This window comes from Gymnogyps californianus, chromosome 9 (genome assembly GCF_018139145.2).
Source record: "Gymnogyps californianus isolate 813 chromosome 9, ASM1813914v2, whole genome shotgun sequence".
Classification (NCBI taxonomy): domain Eukaryota; kingdom Metazoa; phylum Chordata; class Aves; order Accipitriformes; family Cathartidae; genus Gymnogyps; species Gymnogyps californianus.
In genome coordinates, this window is record NC_059479.1 from 22,408,077 (window position 1) to 22,435,445 (window position 27,369).

The 27,369-nt window shown below is 55.3% G+C and overlaps 1 protein-coding gene across 5 annotated transcripts in view; it reads right to left on the reverse strand.

Annotated features, from left to right (window-relative positions):
- Positions 1-27,369, reverse strand: part of SLC16A2 (solute carrier family 16 member 2) — a 437,579-nt gene that overhangs the window by 405,058 nt on the left and 5,152 nt on the right. For all 5 annotated transcript variants that reach the window (XR_007766937.1, XR_007766938.1, XR_007766939.1 and 2 more), the window contains exons 2-4: positions 5,638-5,782; positions 1,082-1,544; positions 473-616 (exon numbers count right to left, since the gene is read on the reverse strand). Coding sequence is in view for 1 of the 5 variants with exons in the window: in XM_050901504.1 (XP_050757461.1) it covers positions 473-616; positions 1,082-1,544; positions 5,638-5,782 (752 nt within the window). In the remaining 4 variants the exon portion in view is untranslated. The remainder of the gene's footprint in view (positions 1-472; positions 617-1,081; positions 1,545-5,637; positions 5,783-27,369) is intronic.

Sequence of the window (27,369 nt, forward strand, 5' to 3'; positions counted from 1 at the left end):
GGAAGTGTCATGAAGATGACACTGAACAGGTCAACCACATCGCCCCCTCCTCTGGACCCAGCAATACCATCCATCGTCTGCTCTCGTCTCAGAGATGCCCTTAAGAATAACCTTTTAAGAAGCTTTAGGAAGGATTAGCTGCTGGATTAGCTGCTAGATTTCAGCGGTTTGTTTTTCAAAAACCACAAGAAGGTGAGAGGGTGTCCAGCAGTTTGCAAAGAGTTGGGACCACAGAGTTTGATTGCTGAACGGACACCAAGACCTCAGGTCAAGTGTGTAACTTCTCTGTACACCTTTCTATAATAAATTTTCTTCCCTAACAGGAGACAAGGGTGTTAGGTAATGGTCGGTAAAGGATTTGTGATCTGTGGTTGACGGTTATTAAGCAGAGCGTCAATACTGATGTAGAGATGCTATCCCCTGACCCACACTGGTTAGCCAGCAGCTACGCGGAGGGTCGGACACAACGTACCTGCAGGTAAATCTTCTTCAGCCCAGGAATGCAGTCGCCAATGCGGCCTGAAACCAAGCGCCCCAGCCCTGACATGGCTCCGAGGCAAACCAGGAGGATCCAGTCCTTTTTGGTTTCTTGAAATCGCTTCTCCACGTATTTCACCTAGGATGGAGGGAAGGATGCAAGGACATGAATCCTCAGTAAGTTAATCCCTCTCATACCCCAAAAAGGGACAAGACTTTCCGCAGAGGGCTCGTGGCTTTGGGGGTGGTTGTGTGACCCTCATGCCGCACCATGCTGACCTGCACATACCACCTCCGCCCACCTCAAACCCAACAGCCCCCTCCTCTCCTGCTACCGATGCTTGTCCTCGGGAGCCGTGGGAAGCGACTGCTCTGCCCACCCTGGCGCAGAGGACACACAGGAGCATTAAGAAGCTGTCTCCTCCCATCACTATTCCTGTTTACAGGACGTCCCTGCCGCAGTTTCTTAGCTTTGAGGCTTTTGGTGGCTCTGTCCCTGCTGCCCATCTCCACCTTCCCTCCTCCTCCTCACTTGCACGGAGGAGCCCTTTCACTCCGGGCAAAGGGACCTCCCGCCCCTTCCAGTCTCAGCCAAGGCTCTTACCAGGTTCATGTAAGGTACGAGATATCCCAGGACAGCAGTAGCGATCCCAAAGGCCCAAATCCGATAGGTCTTTCTCCGGAAAACCCTCAGGTTGAAATACTTGCGCGTCTGGGACCAGCACTGCTGCCGCATGCTCCGGCTGCCCAGCTTGTCCTGCCCGTCGTGCTGAGAGTCACAAGAAGGTGGCAAGATGGGCCGATAGGTCAGGGACAAGAATATCTGGATGAGCATTAAGGCACTGAGTACTTGGAAAGTATGCGCCAGCCCAATGGCCTTCCCGACCATCTTCAGGAAGAAGGGGAGCGGAACGGAGATGAGGCAGCTGCCGCCGGCCACGATGCCGTTGGCCAAGCCAAGGCGGCGCTTGAAGTAGTGGCCAAGGATGACCAGCGAGGGCTGGAAGGCGAAGGAGCTGCCACAGCCGAAGAGGATCCCGTACGTGAAATAACGAACTTCCAGAGACCTAGTGGGAAAAAAAACACATCGAGGTGGTGAAGTTACGCAGAGGTAAGGAAACCTTCTCCCCCGTGGTCCTGCAAAACCAGGAGTCAAGACCCAGGTCTCACACACCACACGTGCTACATAGACAGTCTGACCTCAAGGAGCTTATTCCCTAGCCAAAGCAAGGATTATCCTCATTTCACAGCTGGCACATTAAATCTTTGGGAAAATGAAGTCTAGCTCAGGAGTGCTTTCTGCAAAGAGGAGAAGGCAGCAGCCAACCTGCCCTCCTTGGGAAGGTGACCTAACTTGAATGGTTTTTAAATTACAGCAAGCAAGATTTTCTAAGGTAGGCAGGGTGGGTTATTTTTAGCTAGAAATCCTTTTTTTTTCCACTGAAAGGACTAATTGAAAACATTCTGCACCCAGTGTTTGAAAGCAGAAGGCACCAATCCTGCTGGTTATTAGGCACTTAGGAAGGAAACATTGCGTTTCTGCCAGGCTCCAGGCTGGTTAATTAAGTTCTTCTTCTTTAAGTTCCTCTGGGACCTTCAATTAGGCAGTTAATAGATCTCATTTGTACCTTACATTGGTGGCTGCACTCAAGGAGGGAGCGAAGTGGCTGCTCTACAGAACAGGCGGAAAGTCCTGAGAGCCCTTGGAAGGAGCCGTTTCCCAACTGCCAGCCCAGTTTTCCCAACAGAAGCAGCTGAGAAAGGAGCCTAAAGTTAGGCGGTGCAAATAACCCGTTGTGTTTCTCTTCAGATGAAGGATTTTTTCTTCATCCCCATGCAACACATTCAGCTGCAAAAGTCTGCCGTGAACTACTGCATGGGAGGAGAGCACGATGGAAACATTTGGGCAGCTCACCAGGCACGCGATGCTGCACAAAGGGGTCCTTTACTCCAACACTCAGAATGACTCATGTGACATACCGAGTCCTGCTCATGAAGCAAGTGAGAAGACAGCAGCCCAGATCTAAAGGAGCAGTTTGAAGTTGAGAAAACGTTTACAAGCACATCATTTCTTCCATTACACGCTCGTCTCTTTAGTTAGCCAAGCAGAAAGCAGAATGTGCTTGCTGTACCCAACGGCTCAAAGATAAATGACTGTCATGAAAGGCAATTTCCAGCAACTCCAGAATGAAGCCACATCAGAAAACCCCTCCACAAGAGCCAGGCAAGCAGCTGGGCTACGCAGGCTGTCTCCGACCTCCCACACACCAGCCCTGGCCGTCTCAGCTGGGTCACACCAGCTTTGGTACTGCAGCTAAGCTGCTGTGTTGGATAAGTGGAGACAAATGCTACGGTTCCCATCTGCTCCCCGTTGATGCTAAGACAGTCCTGCATGAGCTGGGGCTCCTTTCAGCCATGCTTCTTAGCCAGGATTTCCCATCCCGCTCGCTGGGAATCAGTCAGCTGCTCTCCGGTGGGAAAGGCGGCATCGTCTCCCTCAGATAATGAGGTCTCCCATGGATAACGACATCTCCTGGGACAAGGAGGTCTCCCTCCAACGGCTGCCTCTCCCTTACAGCTCACAACGGGAACGATCCTGGTTCAGCCCCAGTGGCAGAGGTTTGGGGGATTTCTCTCTGCAGGAGAAACTGGGCAGGAATTGCAGAGAGGAGAGGCAGATGAAAAGGGCCCCAAACCCCACCACAAAACGCTTAGCGGTGCAGAAGAGGAGGGCTGGGAGGGCATTGCGGGGCATATGAAGACAGCCCTGCTGAACTGGCCATCATCTCCCATTCCTCACACTAAAACATCCCCCGTAAAACTGGGGGGAAGGTGAAGTCTTAACACCACTGGGATTTCTCTCTTCTTGAGGGCGCATAAGATCTGTGGTGGCTTGAGTCGATTACAAATGCAGGAGAAACCCCAGTGCAAGGCAGCAAAGCAAGGAAAACCCTTGCCCTGACCCCATCCGGAAAACTTCAGCCTCCCCCAGAGCTCTGCTTTTCAGCATATTTTGTTTATTTAATGGTTTTCATACAAAACTCCCAAGATTTTGCGAGTAGGAGGCACTGAGCGTGAGCTGGGCGCTGGGGTCCTGCCGTGCAGGCTCGGCGGCTGAGTGGGTTTTTGGATCAGCTCAGTGCAGTGCCGGGAACCGCTGCTCCTCTGTTTGGACAAAGCAAACCCATTTTAGAGAAACGAGGAGATAAAGGGTTGATCAGCCTTGATCCAGCCCTGCCTGAGCCCACCAAACCCAGGCTGCGTCTCCCTTTACAGCGGCAGCTCCCGAACAGCAGCTCCCTTTGCACCAGTGCATGTAGCCCAGCCGGCGCTGGGTGGGTCATCTCCAGCTACGGGGAACTGGCAAGGGGGACCAAAAAAAGAAAAGCTCCTTCTCCATTGTTCTGGGTGAGCAGGAGCCGCTAGCTCTGAATTTCGGGACCGGCCTTCGCCATCCAGATGGAGCGCTGACAAATCCCGCAGCCCCGCTGCTCTTCCTCTGGCTCCGGCTCGGCTGTGCCGAAGGCAGCTTCCCTCGCCACGGTCCAGCTGCAAAGGGGCTCCTTTCTCCCTTAAAAGGCAGCCAAAGGAATGTGAACCGAGAGTGAGAAGGCAGGAAATGTGGATTTCAGCTCTGGAGCTCTCCTGGAAATAATATTCTTCTCTGCCTGTACTGTTTGATTTTTTTTTTTTAAACAACAACAAGAAGCCACTGGCAGCGGTGTGGTCCCAAGAGCTCTTTTTCTTTGCACAAAAATTTTACAAGGGGGTGGGGGTGGGGGTGGGGAAAGTCCAAGCTTTGTTGATTAGAAGGAAAGCAAGATTACATGGGAAGCGCCTGTGATTTGCGCTGCCAGGAGCCTGGGCACACCTTCCCTCAGGACCAACTGCACTTTCTCCGATATTACGATTATCTTTTGAAATACAAAGGGGTGGCATCTGCGGAGGAAGTCGCAGAGGGTGGTTCCTTCCACGCCACTGCCCGTGCTGCTGCCCGAGATGGTTTTAGCATCCCAAGTCCCCTGGCTGGAATCGCCCCCAGTCCCTGGGGCTTTGCAAGGGGGCTCAGAAGCTGCCTCCCCCCTCCCGGTGTGATGGGGGGCTCCTGCAGCTGAGGACTCGGGGACCCATCACACAGCACGTATCCACAGGGAACCAGGGTTGGGGCGAGCACGAGGGTTTCACTGACCAGGGTAAAAGGGAGCTGGCATCCCGCTGTCCCACGCAGGCAGGGTGGGCACGGAGGAGCACAGCACAGGCAAGTCACCCTCCAGGAAACTAGTGTGTATTTGCTTTAAAAAAACCCACTTCTTGAAGCATTTTAATTAAAACAATATTGATTTTAACTGAAATCCAACCCAAAGCAACGTTTTTATTCAGAAAAACTGGGGCAAATGATGCTTTGGAGGGTGTCTCCACGGTGCCTTTGAGACTCCATTTAACAAGTGCAGCATAAAGGACCCCAGAGGTGACCTCTTTTTGCTCCCACAAAGATGCAAATGTCTTGGGTTGGAAAGATTCTCACATCAAATCAGGTACGCCTGCCATCGGCGAGAGCCTGCCAGCAGAAATTCATGGCACGGGATCAGCCGTGGAAAACGAGGAGCAGCAATCGCCCCGCGCTGCCGCAAACGCCCGAGCCGGTGCGAGAGCAGCCCAAACTGCTCCAAACCCCGTCTGCGTCCCCCTTCCCGTCTGCCCTGCATGGAAACTCCCTCTTGCCAGGTGTAACCCATCAAATAGTATTTTAAGCATTAATTTACTTTCAGTACCAAATGTGAAATCGGTTGCAAAAAGGGGACCGGTTTTGTCCACGAGCGTCTCTTTGGAGCTGCCCGCAAGAGGCGCGCCAACTTCTTGTTGCCTGTTTTAAAGATTAAATGAAGGACCTGAGGGCTGAAATCCCATAAACCAAAAAGTCCCTCGCTCAGGTAAAATTCACTCTCTTGTTACAGAAGGACAAAAGAGCAACTTGGTTCAATTTGGAGAGAAACAGGCTGTGTGCGCGTGGGCTGTAGGGATGCCAGGAGACCTCTCATCTGGATGGAAACCACCTGCTTTGCCCCAAAAGGCAGCAGCAATGTGTAGGCAGGGGGGCTGCAGGGAACAGTGAGGAAGAGGAGCTCGCCGAGGAGCTGGACAGCCCCTCTGCAGCCTTACTTGGTGAAGGAGCTGGAGAGGAGTCCAATGAAGGCGATGGCAGCTCCCGAGGCTGCTGTGGTCCTGCAGCCGATCCGGTCGGTGAAGATGCTGACGATGGGAGAGCAGAAAAAAATCATGCCCATGGCCAAGGAGCCGACCCATGCTAGGAAGAGAGAGAAGAAAGGCGACAGTCAGGGTGGGACATCAAATGGGGGCCAGGAGGGGAACAACCAGGGACTGACTCCAGCTTTGAAGGTGGTCTCGGCAGAGAGGCAGCCCCATCACACCGTTAATTAACGGTGCAGCTCATGAATAACACGGTTGCCACCCGCGCTGCCCGCCGGCATCATGGCTGGGGTGTAATCCGTAGCGTCTCGCTGTTCGCCCATGTGATGGAGGCACAGCCAGGTTTTCCTTTTATTCCCCTCCGCTGGGTTCATGCGTGTCCTAGGAAGGCACCGAGCTTTCAACCCTTTTCTCTAACGGCCCTTGCTGCGCGTGTAATGACGCCTTCACTGATGCCACTTCCATAGGGGACATCTCCACAGCCAAAAGCCCCCGGAGCTCCTCAGAGCCCTCTGCTCCCTGGCTTTGGCTATGAAGAGTTTCATATCTTGAGTTATAGCTCTGCGTTTCCAGGTACCACACTCATCCATCACTGCTCCCCACTCCCCAAAGCCACGACTGCCTCACCTCCCCCTTGCCCCACGTTCAGCAGGGATTTCTCGTTGCAGCTGAGCTGATGGGAGATGCATGGTTTGTGCCAGGTTAGATTACATCCCTGGCCCTGCCGGGCAATGCCCAAGCGGGACCGTGATCTCATGTCTCCTTCCAACCCACCTCTGGAGAAAACCACTGTCTGTCTGGCTGACTTTTTTTTCCGAAACTTTTATTATTTGCAGATTATTTCAGCCCGTCGTCTTCTCCCTGCCCTCCACCTTCTCTCTTTAATGGTTTCTGTGACTGTTTTGGGGAGGAAGGGCAGACTTTCAAGAAAAGCAATGTGGTAAGGAAAAAAATCTCAGTCTACCAGCTCTGAGGAGAAGCAAGAGGTCCCCTCAGCAGGGCACAGGGCAGGGCAGGACGGACGGACGGACAAGGGGCTCCCAGCCCTACCCGGCACCCAAGCGGGGGGACCTCCTGGAGCATCTTCCAGCTTCAGGTGCTGGCTCTGGGCTGCCGAGCGCAATCTGCCCCGCACAGACCCCAGGACATGTGCTCCTTCCTTTTTTTATTCCTTTTTTTGGGTTGTTTTTTTTGCACCCAAACCGAGCGCTCTGCAAACCCTTTTAGCACAGCCCTGCACAATAACAACCTGTCCTTCAAGAGCCATGAGATTTTCAGGAAACAGCCAGGTCCCTATTAAAAGCAAATCCCAGCTATGTAACAGCCTCTCCAACCTCTGCCTTTCAAAAAGGACCACACAAAGAAGCCCTCGCTAGCCTGGGAAGAACTGACCCTTCCAAATTAATTATAAGTTTGCAAGGACCCAATTTACTCCAAAGTCTTCCTTAATAAATGCAGACTGGAGCAATAAAAAGAAAAGCAAGGGCTGCGCAGGAACCTCGTGGGACTCGCCGGGCTCTCGTCTCGACACCAGGCGAAATGCAAAAAGGCGAGGGAGAGGGAGAGGACCCCCCTCTCCGGCTGATTTTCTTGGTTATAAACACAAGGCACAGTGTAATGAAAGTCCTTCTAATAGGATTAGGTGGCACGGCTCCAAAGAGCCGTCCAAAACAACTCCAAGAGGGGGTGAGGGGTGGGAGCAAAGCCAAGATGGGAAAGGCTCGTTAAATTGGATAATATACTTCCAGAAATGTTCCTTCTACTCCAGCCAAGGCAGTAAAACGTTAGATGGCCCCGTCATGTTTGAAGTTTGTTATTTTTGGAAATTACTTTAAGAAACGCGGAAATAAAAGCATAAAGCAAAGTATTAAATTTAAAGGGCCAGATTCTGATCTTAATAACCCGGAGATTTACATGCAAATAAGCAGTATCAATCTCTGGCCCCAAAAATGCACACTCACCTGCGGAGATCAAAGCAAACCTGGGGCGAGAGGCTCAGCAACGGGCGCTTAAAAGCTCCTCCAGCTTTGGGTTTGTAAAAAGGAGATATGGCTCAATTAAAATCGGTAAACACAAAAAAAGAGTCCCGTGGCAAATTGCTCTACCTTAGAGAAAGGGCTTACCACAAGCAATGAATAAAAATAGGCTTGGGGAAGAACATCAAGTTAAAATTAGTAAGAACAATAGCCTCACTTCCAGAGCAGGGTTTTGTCTTCCCAGCGCTTCCCAGCGAAGCCCCGGGAAGCCGGGAGGGCTGGGCGAGCTCCAGCGCTGGAAAGAAACCTCGGCAAAATCTGGGGGCAGGAGAAAGCCGCCTTGGTCCCGGCTCCAGCCCCGGCGTGATTCACACCGAAACAGCCCCCGGAGAGCAGGTTGCACAATTTACCCCCCTGTGCTAGCCCCAGCGCGACGGCGGTGATCTCCTTTCACCTGGGTCGGGGCAAGGCTGGAGGAAAGCCATGGCAGAAAACCACAGGTTGGGAAAAAAACGGGGTTCAGGTGAAGTGTAGCCCCAAACTTGCCCCTCCGGACACGGAGCCGGAGTCCCTGGATCCACTCCAGGGGATGAAGGGTTTATTTTTGGCAATCTGTGTAATGCGGTATTGAAGTTTCTCCTGGACTTCTCTGGACACGAAGGGCAGAAGCAGCCATTCCTCCGGTGGAAACCAGACGGGGCTTAACCAGCCTGAGTCAGGGCTGCCCTTCGGCAGCTCCTCCGATGCTGGAGAAGTTACGACTTGATTTAAAGCCCACAGCAAAAAAAAAAAAAGGGAATCTTTGCTTCTGATTTCCACAGGGTTTGGATGAGATGGTTAATTCCTAGCCTGGCCACACCTCGCAACCCTCTGTGGCTGATAACCTAGGCGAGATATTGAAACACACAAAGACAAGCCCCCACAAGAGGCACGAAGCCTTATCAGCGGGGCGGTGCGATCAAGCAGATCCTAAAAGAAACGATGGACCGAATCCAGCTGAGGACGGGGCTGGAAGGAGCTCAAGAGCTGCACAGAACTTGGACAGAAGCCGGGTTAAGACTTGATCAAGTCTCAAGGTGCCGTGAGTCCAACCACCTCCCGGGAGCACCAGCTGAAGGGGCTGGTTTTGGAGCTGCCCGGCTGGGTGCTGTGGGGGGGACTCAGCTGGCGATGGCCGAAAAACCCCCTCTCCAAGGGATGCCTTTACAGAAACACTAAATGCTTCAGAAACCACTTTTTTAGTTTAAAAAAAAAAGGCATTTAAAGCACTCTCCTTTGGCGAAGGGGAGTGAAGATGACTTCTGATTTGGGGGCTGGCAATATTAGAGGTGGCTCAATGCGCGCTGTCCCTCCCTGACAGCCACCTCTCCACTGACCCTGCTTGGCACTGCGAGTTATGCCGAGACCAGCCACATCCATGCCACCCTGCTCCCACCCGCAGCCCCTCCTGAAGGCGATAAAACAGCAGCTGGGGAGCCGTGACCCCCCCCGGGCGCACGGACCCCACTCCTCACTGCTTGCTCCGGCAGGGATGGCAGCGGGCTGGGGGACAGCAGCAGCCTGAGCTGCCACCCAAGCCCAGGCCACCTGCAGCCCTGCATTCCTCCAGAGCTGATGGGATCTTCCTGGTGGTCCTGGGGATGCTCTGGGGTATGGGAAGAGCCCAGCATGAGTCTGGTGCCCCTTTGCTGGAGTAGAGAGGTTGACCAAGGAGAGCATCCCATCAGCAGCCCTCCCACAGCATGATCACACAGGGTAAAGCTCCAGCTAAAGCTCCGCAAACTGCTCCTTCCCACCTTGACTTAACAAAGACAGCCAAACTGTTGGCCCGTGGCAAGTCTAAAGCAATGTGGCCTTCAACACGGACAAGGGAATACAGTGGCTGAAGATCTCCAGAGGGAACGGTGATGCAGTGGTGTAGGAGATGTGGGTAACACGACCAAGCCAAGCCGTCCTCCCTGGCACCGCTCACCCCGGGCTCAAGACAGAGTAAAAACGGGGGAGGTGACCCATTTGTCCACCAGCCCAACATCATCAAGCTCTACCCACAATGGAGAAGCTCTGGGACCAGGCATGCCTCGGCCACCAGGTCCTCCTCCTGCCAGTGGGTGACAACACTGCTGGGAACCCTGTGGCAGAGGAGGACTGGCATGTGGGGGTCAGGACCTGCAATGGGGCTGGCGATGCTGAGGGGCCAGGGAGGGCTGTGAGCACCATGTCCACGTGTTCAGGGCAGAAAGAGGTGGGCAGGGCCCCCGGGGTCAGTCCAGGCATGTCCCACGCACCAGACACCAGATCAGCTTTCTTTCCAGCAAGGCCATCCCAAAAGAATGAAAAGCTCCTTCCTTGCCGGTATTTTCCTGAGCAGAAAAAGGTTTCTGGGCACGGCGGAGCAGACCAAGGTGAGCGCAGGAAGGTGCAAAACAACAGGGGAAAACATCACCGCTCGGAGACGCAGATCCAACCCCCCCGGTATTTAGCTATTGTTCCAAAAAACATCATTAAAAAGTCGTACTGTGTAGTACTTGCGGCCGAGCCTATTTGTTCCTTTAAAAATGAATCTCCAGGGAGAGCGAAGGAAGGGATGTCGCTCTCAGCCGTGCTTCCCCGCTGACCCAAATACCCCCGGCTGGAGGGATCAAGGGCCAGGAGGTGACCTCAGATCCGTCGCTGGAGGAAGTGTCTTCCCTCGCTTCCCGTGGCTTCTCCCGCTCGCGCCGTGCGGCCGGGACAGGGCGGCCGCTGGAGGGGACGGGGACACGCTGCGGAGGGTCACCTTCCCCAGGCACCTGGCATTTCTCGGAGGAGAAATGGGGCAGCCAAAGATAATTTGCCTCCATCTCCCCATCTGCACCACTTCCTCCAAGAAATAAGTAATTTCTTGACTCGTGTTTTCTGGGGACAAGGAAGCTCTGCTGGCACGACAAACCTCATCGCACATCTTCAAAGCCCTTCCCAGCCCTACCTGGCTCCCTTTTTGGGTGGCCTGGGAGCCCAAGCAACCTGGTGGGTCTGCCCATGCAGACACTATGGGGAAGCGGACGGCTGTAAGCCCCTCTCCATGGAGCTAATGCATGCCACCCGCGGCACATCTGCAGTGAAAATGAAGGAGCTGTTTCATCCTGTGCCCTTAAAAAGCAATTTGCGTCATCCTCTTGCTCGCTCAAACTAAAGCCTGAAACGCTCCCAACGGCTTGGCCCCATGTGCTCAACACCCCCCGCGGACTGAGCCCATCCCGGGAGGGCTGGTCAAGGCTTAAATAAAGGCAGACGCAAACTTATATCTGAGGAGGCCACCGCGATGCACGGCAGGAAGGGAAACTAAGCTAAAGAGCAGCAAACCAAAGCTGAGGAGCAGCAAACCGAAGCTGAGGAGCAGCAAACCGAAGCTGAGGAGCAACCCGGCTCCTCTGGACGGGAGGTGGTGGTGGGGCGGTGCGGTGGCAGCCACCGTGCATCACGTGCAGCTAAAAGCCAGATAAACTCATTAATTGTATAGCAAGCCCTGCTTGGTACCATACCCTAAAGCTTCAGAACAAAGTCCTCTTTTATCAGGTTTGGCTGACTTCTCCCCCCTCCCTTCTTTCTAAAACAATTCCTTAACAGCCTGAAAATTGGAATAAATGGAATTATTCAGAGGAATTATTCAAGGCCAGGTCTAACTAAAGACCCTTTCAGTGACCCATTTGTGGCGGTATTAGGACAGACTAAGGAAAAATGTGAATGTCGTAGGAGAAGTGGCAGCTACCGTCATCGTGGCATGGTCCCATGACCATGGATAACACAACAGCTTATCAGAGAACAGACCCAGCGAGCTTCCATCCAGTCTTTGCCATAGGAGACTTTTAAAAAATCAATTTTTAACTGGTTCAGGAGCACAGGGCACGGGAGCAGAGCAGGCTGGGAATGGACTTTGCTTTAAAAAACCCATCACATCTCTCCTGATCAGGCCTCTCTGCCTTCCCTTGCTCTCAAGGATGCAGGGGACTTTTAAGAGACGATGGCCAGGCCGCCTCCTGTAACCACTAAGTGACAGATATCAGCTTATGTGAGAGAAAAGTCCCAATATTAGCTGCCCTGTGGCCACGTTAAATAGAGATGGAGACAAATCTGTGGTTTCGCTTGGCAAGCAGCAGGCGCGGAGTGTTTGCCTGAGGTTCGTGTGCTGAACGGCTTGGAGAAACGCAGCCCCAGCCACATTTTGCATCGTTTCATCCCAAAACCATAAAATTTGACCCCGGTTAGAGCAAAATGGTGTTCAAGCTCATGTCTGAGCTGCATCACGTCCTCCCCATCTGCAGCCCAGCTCCCACTCAGCCTCAGAGGCTCCAGAGCCGGTCCAGAAAAGCAAATTCTTGTGAAATCCATCCAAAAGCAACAAGGCAGCATGTGCTCTGCAGCTGAAACCCACCATGTGCCCAGGCTGGATTTTTCTCTCCAGCACTCCCCTCGGTAGGCCAGGAAGGTTCTTCTTCTCCGTGTCGCCTTCTGGCTTACAATTTTTGGGAGATGATTCACCTACCACACACTAAAGTTACCCAACAAATAGGAGCTACGGTCGCAACAGCTTCATCTCAACACATGCTCCCATCCACCACGTCCCATCCAGACGTCTTTCCATGACCTACGCCCTCGAGGAGGCTGAGGATCTTGTTACTCCAATCTCTCCAATGTTGGGTGACTCCAGGTGATGTTGGGTTGGACCAAGTTTGCCCATGTCCCATCTTCGCGGGTGAGAGCCCAAGGCTGCACGCCTGGAGGGCAGCTCTTGGCGTTCAACTGCTGTTGGGCAAAACCAGTGCCCTCAGGCAGCTCCAGCCCGAATTAACTGGCAGAAGCTCTTTAGTATTGGGGGAAAAAAACCCGCATCTGGGGGGCAAGCATCCCCTCCTTCAACTGCGCTGTCAAACACCTCACCAGCCCCTGGCTGCGTTTTAATCCAGCAATTTTATGAAAAACAGAAAAGTTCCATTTTAATTGGTGAAAATTCCCTCCTCCCACCCACGGAGCGCCAATCTGTAATTAGCCTTTCATGTAAAACGATGTTTATTCCTGACAGAGTTTATCTTGGCACAAACATGCGCTCTGAAATGTGCACACATTTGAAGACTCAAACCCTGCATTTAATTCTGTATCTGCTTGTTAATCCTCATTGTTCCCAAGCCCCTTTTCAAAACACACCCACAGGGAGAAGAAAGTATTTTTTTATATATATATAAAAAAACTCCTTCCAGTGTCAGGAACACCAGCAGCGAGCGCAGCACCGCAGGCACCGGCCCGGGGTCCAGCTGCCCCCATAGCTCCCGACGCTCACCCAAACACACGGTGCCAAACCCAGGAGGCCTTCCTCCTCATTTTTTCCATCTTTCCCTTTTTTTTTTTATATACTTTTTCTCCCCAGCTGTGATGCCCCTCGGATGTCCCCCCTGCGATGCAGGGCACTCGCCCGAAGGACAGGAGCCCCCGTGTTTATTTGGCAGCTCTACAGCGGGACGATGGGGAAAACATGGTGGGGAAACCACCATAGCCCCCAGCCCCATTTTGGAGAACCCACCCTCAGCGAGGCAAGCAGATGGGGGCCAGACCCCAAGTTTTATGATTCCTGGGCTTAATTTGGGCGATTCCGGATTTACACACTCCCGGCACGCAGCGGCCACATCTCCTAGCGTAGCGGCTTGGGGCTCGACCAGCAGACCCAGGGACCTCCCAGCTGGGACTGGGTGACCAAAGCAGACCAGGTCCTTCCCTCCCCATCCAGCCCCAAGCACAGATGGCAGCACGGGGCCCATTGGGGCAAGCGGTGAGAGCGGGGGGGGTCCCCAGCGGCTGCCAGCGGCTGCTCCAGGTTGCCCCGCTCTGGGTGACCACATTGCTTCCAACAGGGCAATAAACACAATGTCTACCTTATAAAATGAAAGGGAGAGCAAAGGGTCAGGGTCTGGGTCAGGGTCAGGGTGAGGGTTTGGGTCAGGGTCAGGATTAGGGTTTGGGTTAGGGTCTGGGTCAGGATTAGGGTTTGGGTTAGGGTCTGGGTCAGGGTTAGGGTTTGGGTTTAGGTCAGGGTCAGGGGCCCCGGCTCTCCCCAGCCCAATGCACCCTGGCGGGTTGGGGTTTCCTCCAGGCCCCATGTGCTGGCTCCTCACCCTGTGTTTTTTGGGAAACGGTTCCCATTGCTGAAGCCAGGCAGGTCCCGGAGCCGACGGCAATGATTAACTCCGGCGGGACAGTGTGGGTCAGCCGTGGCCCCGGACACCGGCTGCTGCACGTCCGAAATTTTAAGCCTTTGGAAAAGCCGTGACCTGACCAAACTTCACTGGGCTTTGACTATGATTAACCTCCTCCAGTCACTTGTACAAGAGCACGAAGCGCTTGCTTGGGAACAGCTCAGCACTCACACCCTGCCACGACCATCCTCCCGTCCCCAACAGGGCGGTGGTGACCCCCTTCCTCTTCCTCCAGCCCAAAAACATGTCATCTCCTCCGAATCCTCACCACGGCCACTTCTTGTAACTGGTAGGTTCATACTGGTTACCAGTTCCTGCAGCACACAAACAACTGGGAGGACGGTGCAGCTGAGGGACGGGGGTGGTGGAGCTTCAGGAATTCGCCCCACCACTTTATCTCCTTTTGGAGACCACCAGCACCAAGAGACCGCTCTGCAAGACGTGTTCGTCCATCCAAGGCAAAAACATCACGTTTGCAAACAGGGCAGGGAGGATGCAAGGGGGTGGGCGCCTGCGAGGACAGGAGCAGCGTGAACGGCAGCCTGCCCGCTGGTCCCAGCCTGGCACTGGCACTGGCACCAGGACTGGGCCAGCAGTGCCGGGACATACGGCCGGCCAGCGCCAGCCACTGCTTCCCAGTCTGGGACCCAGATGAGCGCTGCCACTTTTGGGGGACACACCTGAAACCCCAAAAGGGCAGGAGGGTGAATCTGGGGGCACCTCACCCTCTGCCCCACGCTTACCTGTGCCCCAGCGCCCTGCCAGCCATCCCACGCACGTGGCTGTTACGGCATTTCCCCGGCTTGGAGCAGCTTGGCTGGCTTTGTGATACACTGCCGGGACGCAGAGGTCGTGGCTCCCGGCCAGCGCGTGTCAGAGCAGAAGGCAAAGCAGCGCCGTAGCTCGTGGGCCGGGCTGAGGGGGCAATGCCAACAAGGCCCTTCACGCCAAGGTCAATGGTTCATCTCCCAGCCAGGCACAGCATCCGTGTGCATCCCTATGGGTGCCTATGCCCGGCACAAACCCACCACCGCAGCTGGCACATGGCGATATTATACCGGAGACACGGCTGCAGGACCCCCAAAAGCCCCAACGTTACTCCAGGGTGAAAGCACCTCGGGCATCCCAACCCCTTGATGCCTTAGGGAGAAGATGGGACGGCTCCCGGCCCGTGATGGGAGGCAGGCTGGGTATCCTTCCCAAAACGCGGCTGGTGGCCCGAGACTGCTCCATCCCTTGTGAAATCACCGGGCGCTTTCTGTCTCCTCTCCCTCCCTCTGGCAAACCCCGCCTGGGCTGTGTTTGGGAATCCTCCACCTTCTGCGGGGAGGCTGGGGTAAGAAAGGATGCTTTTTTCCAAGCTGGAAGAGACAGAAAAGTTTCCCTCTTTGCCAAATTTCTCCCGAGCCATCTTCTGTTTCGCATTAACGGCGAGAAGAAACCCTCCGGCCCGGGTCCATGCTCCTCCCACTGCAACTCCCACAGGCACTTGTCAACATCCCAGTAAAAAAAGGAGAATTAAATCCACCCAACCTGGCTGGCTGTGACGCAGGGACCCACAGAGTGAGGACCGGCGGCGGGTGGAAAACAACCCCCCTGCTCTGCTCTTACATCTCCGCCACGGAAACTTTTCAACTCCAGTTGCTGGCAGGAGCCGGGCTGATCCCAGCTGAATTCCTTCCACTTACCAGCAAATAAATAGCAGTTAAATGGAGGGAAAGAGAAAAACACCCTTTTTTCAAAGGGAAAACAAAGAGGCCAGGGAAAATAAGTGGAGGCAAAATGTTGGACTGGTCACAGGCTCATGAAGATCTTTTTCCCCTCCCGGTCAGGTACTTGACAGCCTTCCCTTTCAGTTAATTAAGGATACTCAGAAAGAAAAATACTTCCAGCCCTTTGCCAGCCCTGACCATTAAGGGGAGAGTCACAGCGCGCTTGAGACCAAACCCAGGAGCCCTGGCCACAGCTCCTCCACCCAGCCCAGACACTTAAACCACCATTTTTCAGACAAATAGGTGCCATTGCAGGACATCTACGGTCTCCTCCCAGCCCTGGCAGACTTCTGCCCGGCCTCTTCTCCAAACCCTCCGGTGATGGGCATCTCCAACCTTCCCCTAGACAAGGGCTGGTCTTCTTGCACTCCAAGTATTTCTCCCAACCAACACCTTCCTTGCTGCAAAATTTCAAAGCATCACTTTGCAACCTGTCCCTCACCCGACAGAGAGAACAGCTTGTTACCTTTTTTGCAACTTTTTAGAGAGCTGAAGGCAGTGATGCACCTTCCCTCCTCTAGCAGGAACAACCCCAGCCCGGGTTTCAGCACTGCACATCGTTTCCCCTCCTCTCCTCCATGTCTCCCAGTCGGCCCAACCCTTTCCAGGTGTGTGGTGCTCAGCGGAGACACCTTCCCACGTCCCTCCTGGGGACTGATTAATCATTAAGTGTCCCTTGTCCATCCCCTCCAGCGCAATGCGGTGCCTGGCTCTTGTCACATTGCACCCCAACAGTCTGTAAAGGCACCTCCCCAAAAACCGTACCCCATGGGAGCCCTGCAGGGAGGGACGGCTCCTGCCACCCCTGATGGCTTCGTCACCCCCAGCCCTGTGTTGGGGTGTCCTTGCCATCACCCGCAGCCACCTGCTGTCTTTTGAACCCCGAAGGCTGTTTGATGCTTTGGAGAGTGCCGGGAAGCACGGCTGTGCCCTGCCTGGGCGCGTGGGACCTGCCGGCAGCCTTCCTTCGGTGGGATGGGGACAGGGTTGGCGTGGGAAGAGCCAAATCTCCCAAGCGCCCGTCGGCCAAGGCTGGGGCACCCCGAGGATGAGCAAGGTTGGAAGAAAGCATCCCCCACGTTTCTCCCAGCGGCAGCCACACGCACTGCCGGCGCTGCTGGCTCTGCCCTGCCACGGTGCTGCACGGCAGCATCCTTCCCCCAAACCCCCCCCTGCCCCGTAACCACCCCACGGAGCTCCCCAAGCTCCGGGGCAAAACATGCTGCGGCAACCTCAGCCTGAGCCCGCCTGGGGCAAGCACCCCGAGACGGAGAGAGCTGGGGCGGCAGCGCTGCCTCCCCTACGGCAGCCGAGCAGAGCCGCCCGCCCGAATATTATCAAAATATTTCAGTTATGTTACTTATTTGCTTACACCCAACAAGGCCCCAGTTTCCCCGAAGACAAAGTCCGCCCAATACCAGACTATATACGGGGCTAGAAATATGAAAGGGAAAATCTAGGCGGCAGCAGCGGCTGCTGCGGGCGCTTTCCGAAGGGAGGCCCCTCTCCAGGCTGCGCCAGTCGGCTTTTAAGTTGTTTTGCCCCCGAGCTTCGTTCCCAAAGGAGATAACACCTCTCTGCAATGGCCTCTTCCATCGGGGCTCTCCCACCACACCGGCGGCTCCCCGGGGCCGGTCCCGGTGCTCAGCCCCAGCCCAAACCCTCCCGTGGCGTGAGGGACAGCACAAAGTGATGACTGACCGCAGTGAGGGATCCATTGGGGAGTCTCGTCTGTTGAGTGAATATCTTTAAAAATCAAAATAAATGAAGAAAAGCTGTTTGTAAGCAGGTTGAGCAGAGCCCTCGAGTGGGCACACAGCCAGGGCAACATCCCAGGCTGCCCCAGCCGCGTCCGTGCGGCAAAACGGCTCCGTGGTGGAAGATCTGGGCTCTTCTCCTGATGGCCATCGGGAAATTATTTCCTCCTCCGGTGCCAGAGAGTTTCCCCTGGGTCTCCAGCACAGAGACACTAATGCCTTTGGACAGAGCTCCTGAAGCCTACTGACGGGGGAAAAAATCCCCAAACGACGCAAGACTTGCGTATCATCATTACACCAAACACCCGGAGGCCAAAAGAGGGGTAAAATATCCGTGCGATTTTAATCTCTTGGAGTTTCCTTACATTAAAGCACACATTTGAGAACAACTAGATATCTCAGAAAAATAGACCATGCTGTAATTAAGCGAATCCAATAGCTAAAGGAAACTGAAGAACAGCAATATTTCATTTCATTTCATTTTTTTTTTCCCCAACAAGAAACAGGTTATACCCCTTTGCCAATGGGCTGTTACTTTTGGCTGACCTGCTCTCATTTGAAAGTTTTTCAGACGCCGGGTGGCTTCGGCAGCCGCCCCGCGGTGCAGGGAAGGGCCAGCCCTGCCCTTTGATGCTCCAGGCGGGTGGAGAAAAGCCACGGCCGAAGCATCGGGGTTTCCTGCGCAGGACGGTACCCAGCCCCGCGTTTCCCATTAGCATCTCGGGAACCCAGCCCCAAGCCCTCCAGCTCCTGCCCGTGCACCTTGAATGGCGATCCATAATACATATACACACACACATCCGTACGTGTGCATATATATATAAGCCTGTGTGCATCTATGTATACACATACATATACATATATATTAAAAAAGCAACCCCCGGAGGGCTTTAGCCCACACAACGGCTGCGGGCAGAGCCACGCCGTGGCTTCCCCGGAGCCGCGCAATGTTTAACGAGACCGAGGGGAACCGGGGACAGCCCGTACCATTTAAAGTGCCTCGGCAGCAAAGTGCTTCGAAGCCCAGTGAAATATTAATGCCCTTCCCCACAAAAATGCCTTCGTTTTTTGCTGCATCAAGGGCTTTGAAATCGGAATAAATAACAGGGCAGGTTAATGAAGGTTTCTATCAGTTACTGGGTAAGTTTTGGTCCTCCTGCGATTCAGGTTTAAAAGCCATACATCCTACCTCCGTGGCCGGGAGCCTCCTCTTCCTCCCCATGGAAATACTGCATTTTGGGGTAGGGGCAGGAATCAAAATTACCCTCTTTCCACAGGTGCCAGGTGTGGGATTGCTGTAGGTAACACACGCCGCAGTCCCCGGGCTTGTTTTCAAGCGCCTGAGCTCTAATTTCTCCCGTGAAGCCCATCCATGCCCAGGGGAAAGGGAAGAGCAGGGGCCAAGCAGCTTCAGCGGCGTAGAGCTGAAGCCTGCCAGGATTTTGGGGTTAAGGAAGGATGTGAGGGGCCACGGGCAGCCCTGGGATGCAAAGCCCCAAGTGTGGAGTGAATCTAACCCCGCCGCTCGCCCCAGCACTGGACCGTGGAGATCTGCTGGAGGACACCAGCCCACCAGCCGCTCCGTGACAGCGCTGGGGACAATCTGTTTACTGAAGCATCATCAGATTGCTCAGCCTCTGCAATGACCCCGACACGGGGCGCTCCCTTCCCAAGCCTTGCCTGGCCGCGGCGAGCTGGTGCACACACGTGACAGTGGCATTACGGATGGGCAGAGCCGGGCAGGGGTGCCAAATGCCGCTGCAGAGCCAAGTGTCTGTGCCGTGCGCCAGCAACGAAGGACAGACCGGTGAGACCAGCGTCAATCTGCACCCCGGGGGTCTGCAGCCGCAGGGCTGAGCGGAGGCAGCCCGCAGCTCGCTGCTGCTCGCATACCCCTTCCCCGGGTAGGAAGGGCTCCCAGATCCCAACTGCTACAGCCGAAGTCGCGGCAAAATGTCAAGCCCTTTCTGCTGGCCAAGGACCAACTCTGAACTGGGGCTGCCTTGGGACGGGAACGGTAAACGCAGCTGAGCCGTGCTCCCCGCTGCAGCCGAGCAGCAACTGCAGGCAACCTGAAGCTGAATTCCCCCCCCCCTAAAAAAATCTGTGCTGCGGCACTGACCAAGGACAAACGCACTAGGACAGCAGAAAGCATGGGATGCAGATCCCCGTTTGCATCCACCACTTGGTTCGACCTGGCCACGAAGCTTCAGCGTGTTGAGGAGCCGGGAGGCGCACGGAGGTGGAAGGGAATGGGGTGATGGAGAAGCCGAATCCCGCCCCCCAGCCAGGGCTCGGGGGGGTCCCGCGCTGCTGCCAGTCCCGCTGGGCATTGAGACAACGGCGGCTGCGGGCTGTGACAACGTTTGCAGAGCCAGGGAGAGGCTCGCTTCTGTCTCGATTGCTAATGAGACTAATACCAGCTGCTTCTTGCTTAACCAGTCTGACTATCGGGCTGAGCCAAAACTGATTCATTCAGAGGAAAATGGAAAAGGAGATCAACTCATCACCAGCCCTGACTAATGGGAAAACCAGCCAACAACCTGCCGCTTGCACACCGGCCCCGGCATCCTGCTTTTTCAGCTCTTCATCATCTTCCCAAATTCAAATGCTCAGACAAAGCCTGAGCTTTGCCCCAGCATAGCCGAGTGATAAAAGAAAGGGCTGTATCTGCTGCAAAAAGTGTCAGTATGTGGCCACGGGGCCAACATCACCCGGCTTCGGAAGCAAAGGAAACATTAAAACCCCCAAAGATGTTGCTTTTTGTGCTGCTCTGCCCGGCATCATCTTCCCAACAGCTTTTTGTTTGTTTTTTTTTTTTTTCTCCTTCCCTCTTCATCCCGCAATAAAAATCTAAGCAACCGCCACCCTGCTGTAAAAACTGCTTTCTGCTTTTTTCTGTGGCGTGTTTTGTTTTATGAGGCCAGTGGGGCACAAACCGTGGCGGGGGAGGCTGCAGATGGGGTGGCTGGGAAACCTGGGGTCAGGGGATGTTGTCCCAAGGGAGGGAAACAAGCTCCGAAAGCCAGATTGGGCCTAATCTTATCTCCGGGTGTAGTTTAGGATGGGCCAGCGAGGGTTAACAGCCAGCCACAGAGGTCAAATCAGGACCTGAAGTACCTCCACTCCTGAGCTGTTTGGTTCACGCTTTGGTTGATGAACTGAAGCAGGGCAGAGTTTAACAGCTTAAAAAAAAAAAAAATCTGCCATGATTTCTTAGCTTTGGGCAACACATTTGATTTTATATGAATCTCCCTTAATAAAGGCCCTCTCCCAAAATGCAGATCCCAAGGGCCGGGCTCTCCCAGCTAAAAGCCTGTGACACCATCCCTCGTCCCAAGACGTCCTGAGTTTTTATCACCCTACCCTGCAGATGTCAGGACAAACACAGCAGAACTTCAGTTCTTGGTGAGAAACCCACCCTGCACCAATACGGGTCTCGAAAATCCCCATTTTCAAGGCAGAAAATCCCCAGCCAGGCCAGTCTGGGCAGGGAAATGCCCCAAATCCCGACGCTGGGAGCGCACAGCCACCTCAACGGCCACAGGGTTCCACGGGGACAGTGGAAAACCGGGACCCCACGGGTCAGAGACAAGCAGAGCTCCGGGTATCGGGGCCGATGTCTCGCTCACCTCTCCCACGCCAGCCCCAGCAGGCTGGGAAAGCGTTGCCAAGTATGAAATTTTCCTTTGCCCATCTCGGCGCAGGGGCACCGGTCAAACATTTCACACACGACACCGAGAGCGCAAAAGCCTCGTGAGAGGGCTTTAGGATGCGCACCCGGCTCTCCCTCCCGAGGGCATCCGGCTACCCAGCATTAGCCTGATGCCCATGTGCAGCGGCGAGCATGCACCCCGCAACCTGCCAAGCAGGACAGGAAAAACCTGCAAGGGATGGAAACCGCATTCCCAAGGTGCAAGGGAAAAGCCGTGACAACATCCCTGTCAGTCCTCACCCTTTCCCCTCCCAGGCTGGTTTCTCACTGACTGTGGGCGAGCTTCCCTGGCATCGGGGTGGTTGGCACGGCTTTTACTTGATGCTGAATTTCCCCGCGGGCAGGGGACGCGGTGGGGTACGGGCAGGAGGAGCTCCGCAAAGACCTCACACCTCCAGCAGCGCCGAGGCCCCGACGAGTTTATTTTGAAAGAAGAAAAAAAAAACCAAAAACCCAACACCGTCGATATTCACCCCTTGGCAAGGTCCTATCTCAATAACACTGCTATTATTATACCCTGCAATTAAGCGATAAAGCTATAATTGCCTTATCTGATGGAGCCAGGCACGGCAGCGAGGCAGGAGCTGGCCTCTGCACCCCCGTCCCACTGGCAGGCAGGGGCGGGTTGGGTTTATGGGGTGGACGGCATCACACCAGGCATTTGAAAGCCACCCTGTCCAAAAGCATCCTCCTGCTTGGCAGACAGACGGACAGACAGGACCCCACAGCAGCGCTGGGCTTCCTCGCCCCAAACCTGGGTCAGCAGCATCACCCCCGTGCCTGCCCGTGCCCTGCTTCCATCCCCGCAGACCTCAGGTGGTACCCAGGGAAGGCAGTGGTGGCCTCCGCCAGCTTCCGACCAGGAGATGGTCAGCTCTGGTCAGGATGGAAGCACATGGAAAAAAAGGGGCAGCTTTTAATCCACTCTTCCTGCGGGAAGGTACAAGCGGATGGTCGAGGGACCAAAGTGCAAAACCACATCACCGGCTGCTTCCCAACCCTCCCCACATCCCTGCTTCAGCATCCCGGGGAGCAACCCGCAGCCACGCAGCCAGGAGAGCCTGCCAGCGGCCGGGGCACTTTGAGAGCAGCCCTTCAGTACAGGATTCGGCACGCTCAGCCGTACCAGCTAGATCAGGGCACTGGGTTTCGAGGAGGCAACCCTAGTTCCCCAGCCCGGCATCTCGGTGTGGCGAACAAAGCCGCACCCAGCAGCTCTCAGGCCATAATAAGTCCACCTTGGTATTTCCATCCACACGTTCGTCGCCTCTGAAAGAGCTCTGATGGGCTATGGTATCCTTTCCAACAAGATCAGCCCTGATTTAATTTGTTTTGTTAAGTTTGGTGTCCCCTGAATCCTGATTCTTGCCATTTTTTCAAGTCTTTTAGTATTTGACCTCAGCACCGCTCCTGACCCTGCGAGCTTTCGGCAGAGCGGTATTCACCAGCCTTAGGAAAATAAAATAAAGCCCTCCAAAATCCGCCCCCCGCCTGACCGTTTCCCAAATACGCCCCAATCTGCCCAGCCAGCGCAGCCGCCCGCTCCCTGCACCCCCACCCCAGCCCAGAGGCCGCGGTGAGGGGTGCCAGGGCCGTGCGGTGCCCGCGCCCCCCTCCCAGGGCGAGCGAGCTCCCGCCGGGGCGCAGCCACAAGAAAGGCCGATGCAAATCGCATCGTTAGCATTCTTTCCGTTTTAATAACCCAAGGTGTTACCAGCAACAGTGTTACTGATTTTTATCTCCGCAACGCCTTTTAAGAGCTCCAATTTGTTTTTCTTGGAGATCTCATTTTGTTTTATTAAAGCTGACACTGAAGAGGGAAAGGAGACATTCTGGGCCCAGAACAAAAATATCCCGTTTAAATACCCCGTATTATTTTCTTGGAAACGCTTCTCCTTTAATTAAGCTCTCCCTGGGCTCGCGAGCTTGGCGTGCTTGGCTTTCAGGCGAGTTTAATCCCAGACAAGCTCCCCCCACCGCCAGTGCTCCCCGCTTCCATTGCTTACACAAACTTTAAGGAATAAACGGGTTTTTGCTAAAATACATGGATTAATAGCTGGCCTGCCATCAAGAACGTCTTGACGTTGCCTCTTCGCCACCGGCTCGCCACGGAGCAAGCGCACGTCCCCGGCTGCTCTGCTCGCTTCGCCGATAGACCCAAAAAGCAGCTTTTCTCTCTTATTTTCTTTGTTTCGGCCGTTGCAATGCTGGGTATGGAATGGGGAGATCCAGCTCTAGTGCCTGGCCGTGCCCCAGGGCTGCCCCGGCTATCAGAGGACGCAGGCTCGCCCACAAGCCCGGCTCCAGCGGCCACGGTGCCGCTGCTGAGCCTTGTGCAATCGCGTCGGGTGCTGCCGTAATATCAATAATTACCCCCCATGGTAGAAACACTTTAGGATGATTGCAAAGTTAAACACTCCAAAAGTTGGGAAATCCCAGGAGGGAGCTTGTCTGGGCATCATCTGGTGCATACCCATTATGTAATTACCGTCAATCTTTAATCACAGATGATTTTTTTTTTTCCATCGGACCCGATTCAGACGGTGCACAGGAGGCACAAGCCTCACTTCAGGAGCTGCCATTAGATTTGATTTCCACCTCGGCGGGCTCCAGCTTTATTAAGCGAGCTCCTGCTGCTTCACACAGGGTTTGTACAAACCCTCCGGCCGAAACGCCTGACTCCTTGGCAAGCACCAACACACTCGCTCGCGCAACATCCCCCCGAGATGGAAGGATTTCATCTCCCTTTTACGCACAGATCTGCGGGCAGGCAGATTAAGGCCAAGAGCTTGAAACAAAAGCTTTGGTTTGGTGCCTGACACGAGATGGCCAAGAAAGGGGCTTTTGGGGGTGCCGCTGGGCAGGGCGGGGAGGCGGCTGCATGCCCCGGGGGTCCCCATCCCAGCTGGTCCCCAGGGATGGGGTGACGAGTGGGTGCTCAAAGCAGGTTGCTTCGCTGCAGGCGCTGCGGGAGGGTTGTTTCTCCTCCCCGAGGAGGGCCCCGGTGTTTGCCCGGGGCGAACCCCAACAAGTCAGCCCATGCAGTGAGCGCCTGCGCCGCTCCGGCAGCATGCGGGGCTCCCCTGCCTCGGGAAGGCCAGCTGCCGGCCCTGCTCTCTGCTCTGCGTCAGGGAAAGCAAGCTAAAAACCATCACTGAGCTGCTAAATCCAAACCCAGAGCCAAAAAAAAAAACCCAAAATGGGGAGAAACAGGGTCCGGTGAGCTCGTCTCCTCCACCGTAGGGTTTTGCAGACCTGATGTTCCCAAAGGCCCGCTGCTAGCAGCGCCGACCTCAAAATACCGTCTCTATCTCACACTGAGGTGCCTGCACCAGGACACAGCTCCGGGAGCTTATATTACAGCGGTGTGGTGCAATGCTCTTCTGTCTGTGCCCTCCGGGATGCAGGGATGTAGGTATGGGATATCTCCAGGCTGGAGCTCCCCTGGGGTGTGCAAAGCAAAAGTGCAAAGGGGTGATGGGGCCGAGCTGCCAGCACACCACCGCCGTCCTCTCACCGGTCCCACGCGAGCCCAGGAGGTTGCTCGGAGCACCCTGAGCTGCTCCTCGCGCGGAGGGCAGCGGGCGGCACGGCACGGCTGCCAGGCATGCCCAAGACGAGTCCCAGCGAAGCAACAGGGCTGCGACCTGGCAGCCATTCCCGAGGGCTTTCCCCTGCGTTTCGCCCCGCTCCAGCTCTCGAGGGATGTGCTGGGGACAGGGGGAAGCTCTTGCATCAGGTTAATTTTTTTAGGGATCTACAAATAAAAGGGCAAGGGGGAAAAAAAAGCCTGAAAATGTGCGAATGGAACCCAGGGCTGTGCCACCCTCCACGGCTGCACCTCTGCCCCGCGGGGTGTGCTTGACGGAGGATGAAGCAGCGGCAGGAGCTTTGCTGCCCGTGGTCCCTGCCGCGGGCAGGCAGCGGTGCAGGCAGGGCGCTGCGGGCAGCCCCATGTCCTGCCTGCCCCGGCAGCTGGCAGGACCTGTTGTACGAGGTGCCTGGGACGGCTCACGCCTGCGAGCGTGTTGCAGCAATTCCCAGCACACGTCATGTGGGTTTTGCAACCGCCCCAACTGTCTCGGGGTGGATGAACGGAAAGAGCCCTGGAGTGAACCGAGCTCCCCAGCGCCCGCGGCGGGCACAGGCAACGCCCCGGCGCGGGAGCCGGGCAGGGACCCCGGGTGATGCCCAGCCTGGCACACACCTCTCCACCAGGCCTTTTTCCACAGGGATGAACGCCAAAAGGCAGCATCTCCTTCCCTTTGCAATAAGGAATAATCAATCCTTCGAGGAAGAGGAAGGGAAAACCCAACAAAATCCCTGCTGTAATGGGTGCAGCAGCATTTTTGCACGTGTGTTGTATCGGCGTACGGGGGGTACCCAGTCCTCTTGCCCCTCAGTGCCAGAGCAGGTATGGTGATGCCATGGACACACAGGCTCACGGTTGCGGAAAGCCGGGGAAAAGCGATTCCCCAGGGAAACCACTGACTGCAAGAGGTGGGTGCACGGCCACTGTCCCGCTCGGGAAATGCTGGCATTCTCCTCTGTGCCCTGCCCAGCTTGTAGGAAACCCCTGAGGGGTCACCATCCCCAAAAAAGTGAGCGGGAGAGACCGAGGTATTTGGTGACGTGCCAGAAAATTCCCTAGGGCACCCAGACGCCAGCCGAAAGTGGGCAAAACCCCAGTTACTGAGCTGGGGTGAAGCCTCAGCTGTTTCCAGCAAGGGGGGACTGCTTTGGGAGCCCACGCGGGGGGCGGCGGGCGAGAGCAAGCACACGTGGCACCGACCCAAACGCCGCCGAGGTCCCCATCAGCCCGCGCATCGCTTCGCCCAGCCGCACTGTCACTCCACTGCTGGCACGCACGCCACGCTGCTTTGGCAGAGGGCCCAAGGAATCACCGGGATAAAAAAGCAAAAGGTTACCCGGGCCCTATATCGAGACGGTGCCGACTGATCCAAATCCCCCCGGGAGCAGCGGGTACCGGTGCCACCGTCCCACCGGGATTAGCTCCCCGCTAGCACCGCAGGAGCAGGGCTTGTTTACTGCCACCCATGCTCCCAGTGGGAATTTCCCCCTGCACTCTGCAGGATACAAAACCAGCCTTGGGATGGTGGAAACCCAGGTTATTCCTCCTTCCCCAAACAGCCCTACAAAGCCCACGGGGAATCCAGCAGCCCCGGCATCACGTCCACCCAGCCTGGCGATCTCCATCACACCACCGGATTTTCGGGAAGACAGCTTCTCCCACCACTCGCCTGGTACATGGTGGGATGGGGTGCCTGACGGTGCCGCCCCGCAAGCGGGATGAGCCCCGTGAACGGACAGGTCCATAACAACGCGGGATAAGGAGGGAGGGAGGCAGAGGAGCTGCCCCGGGGACACGAGGCGGGATGCTGGTGACAACGCCCACGCGAGCTATGCGCAGCCGGCCCAACGGGCACTGCCAGCGAGGTCAGCGGCGCCTTCCAGCTACGGGATTTCGCCCAACCTGATGGGTTAGGTCTATTTTAAGGTGCTGGACATCAACTGCCCCAGCTGATGGTCGGCTTCCAGCTGCTGAGGGTTTTTAAGGGGATTAAAGGGTGACTTGCCAAACTCCTGGATTTCCCCTCAAAAGGGGAAATGAAACTGCTCCTTTGCTGCTGATCCCCCCAGCCCCGCAGCGTTGCACCGCATCGCGCCCCATCTCACCCCACGCCTCCGCATCCATCCCTGCAGCATCCGCCCCCTTCGCCCTCCAATCCCTCCTCCTCCTCCCAGCCCAGCGTCAGCGACGGAGCTGAAACCCGGTGCCTTCAAAGTTTAAACTACGATCAGATCCCAGCAAGGTGGGGTGTTTTGTTTGTTTTGTTGTAACTGAAAGGACCAAAAAAAAAAAAAACAAACCCCAAACCAATCGCACAACCCCATGCGCTGCTTCTTCATATACCGCAGCAAGGTCATGGGAGCTGCCACAACTCGAGGACGACGGCCACTGGAAAATACAACCGAGACCGGAGCATCTCCTTGGCCGGCTGGTGGAGGACACTTAAAAATTAATTAAAAACCGCTAAAATGGCAAGTGTGCTGGCTGAGAGGGCCCCTGCAGTCTTTAAAAACAAGAAACTCCCTTAAGAAACAGCGTTCTGGCCTCCTAATAACCTTAATCACTCCCGACGGCCCCAAGAACCAGGTTTAATGACATGACTGTGTTTTGTTTGCTTTTCAGGCTGCTTTATCTCACACGGCACCTTG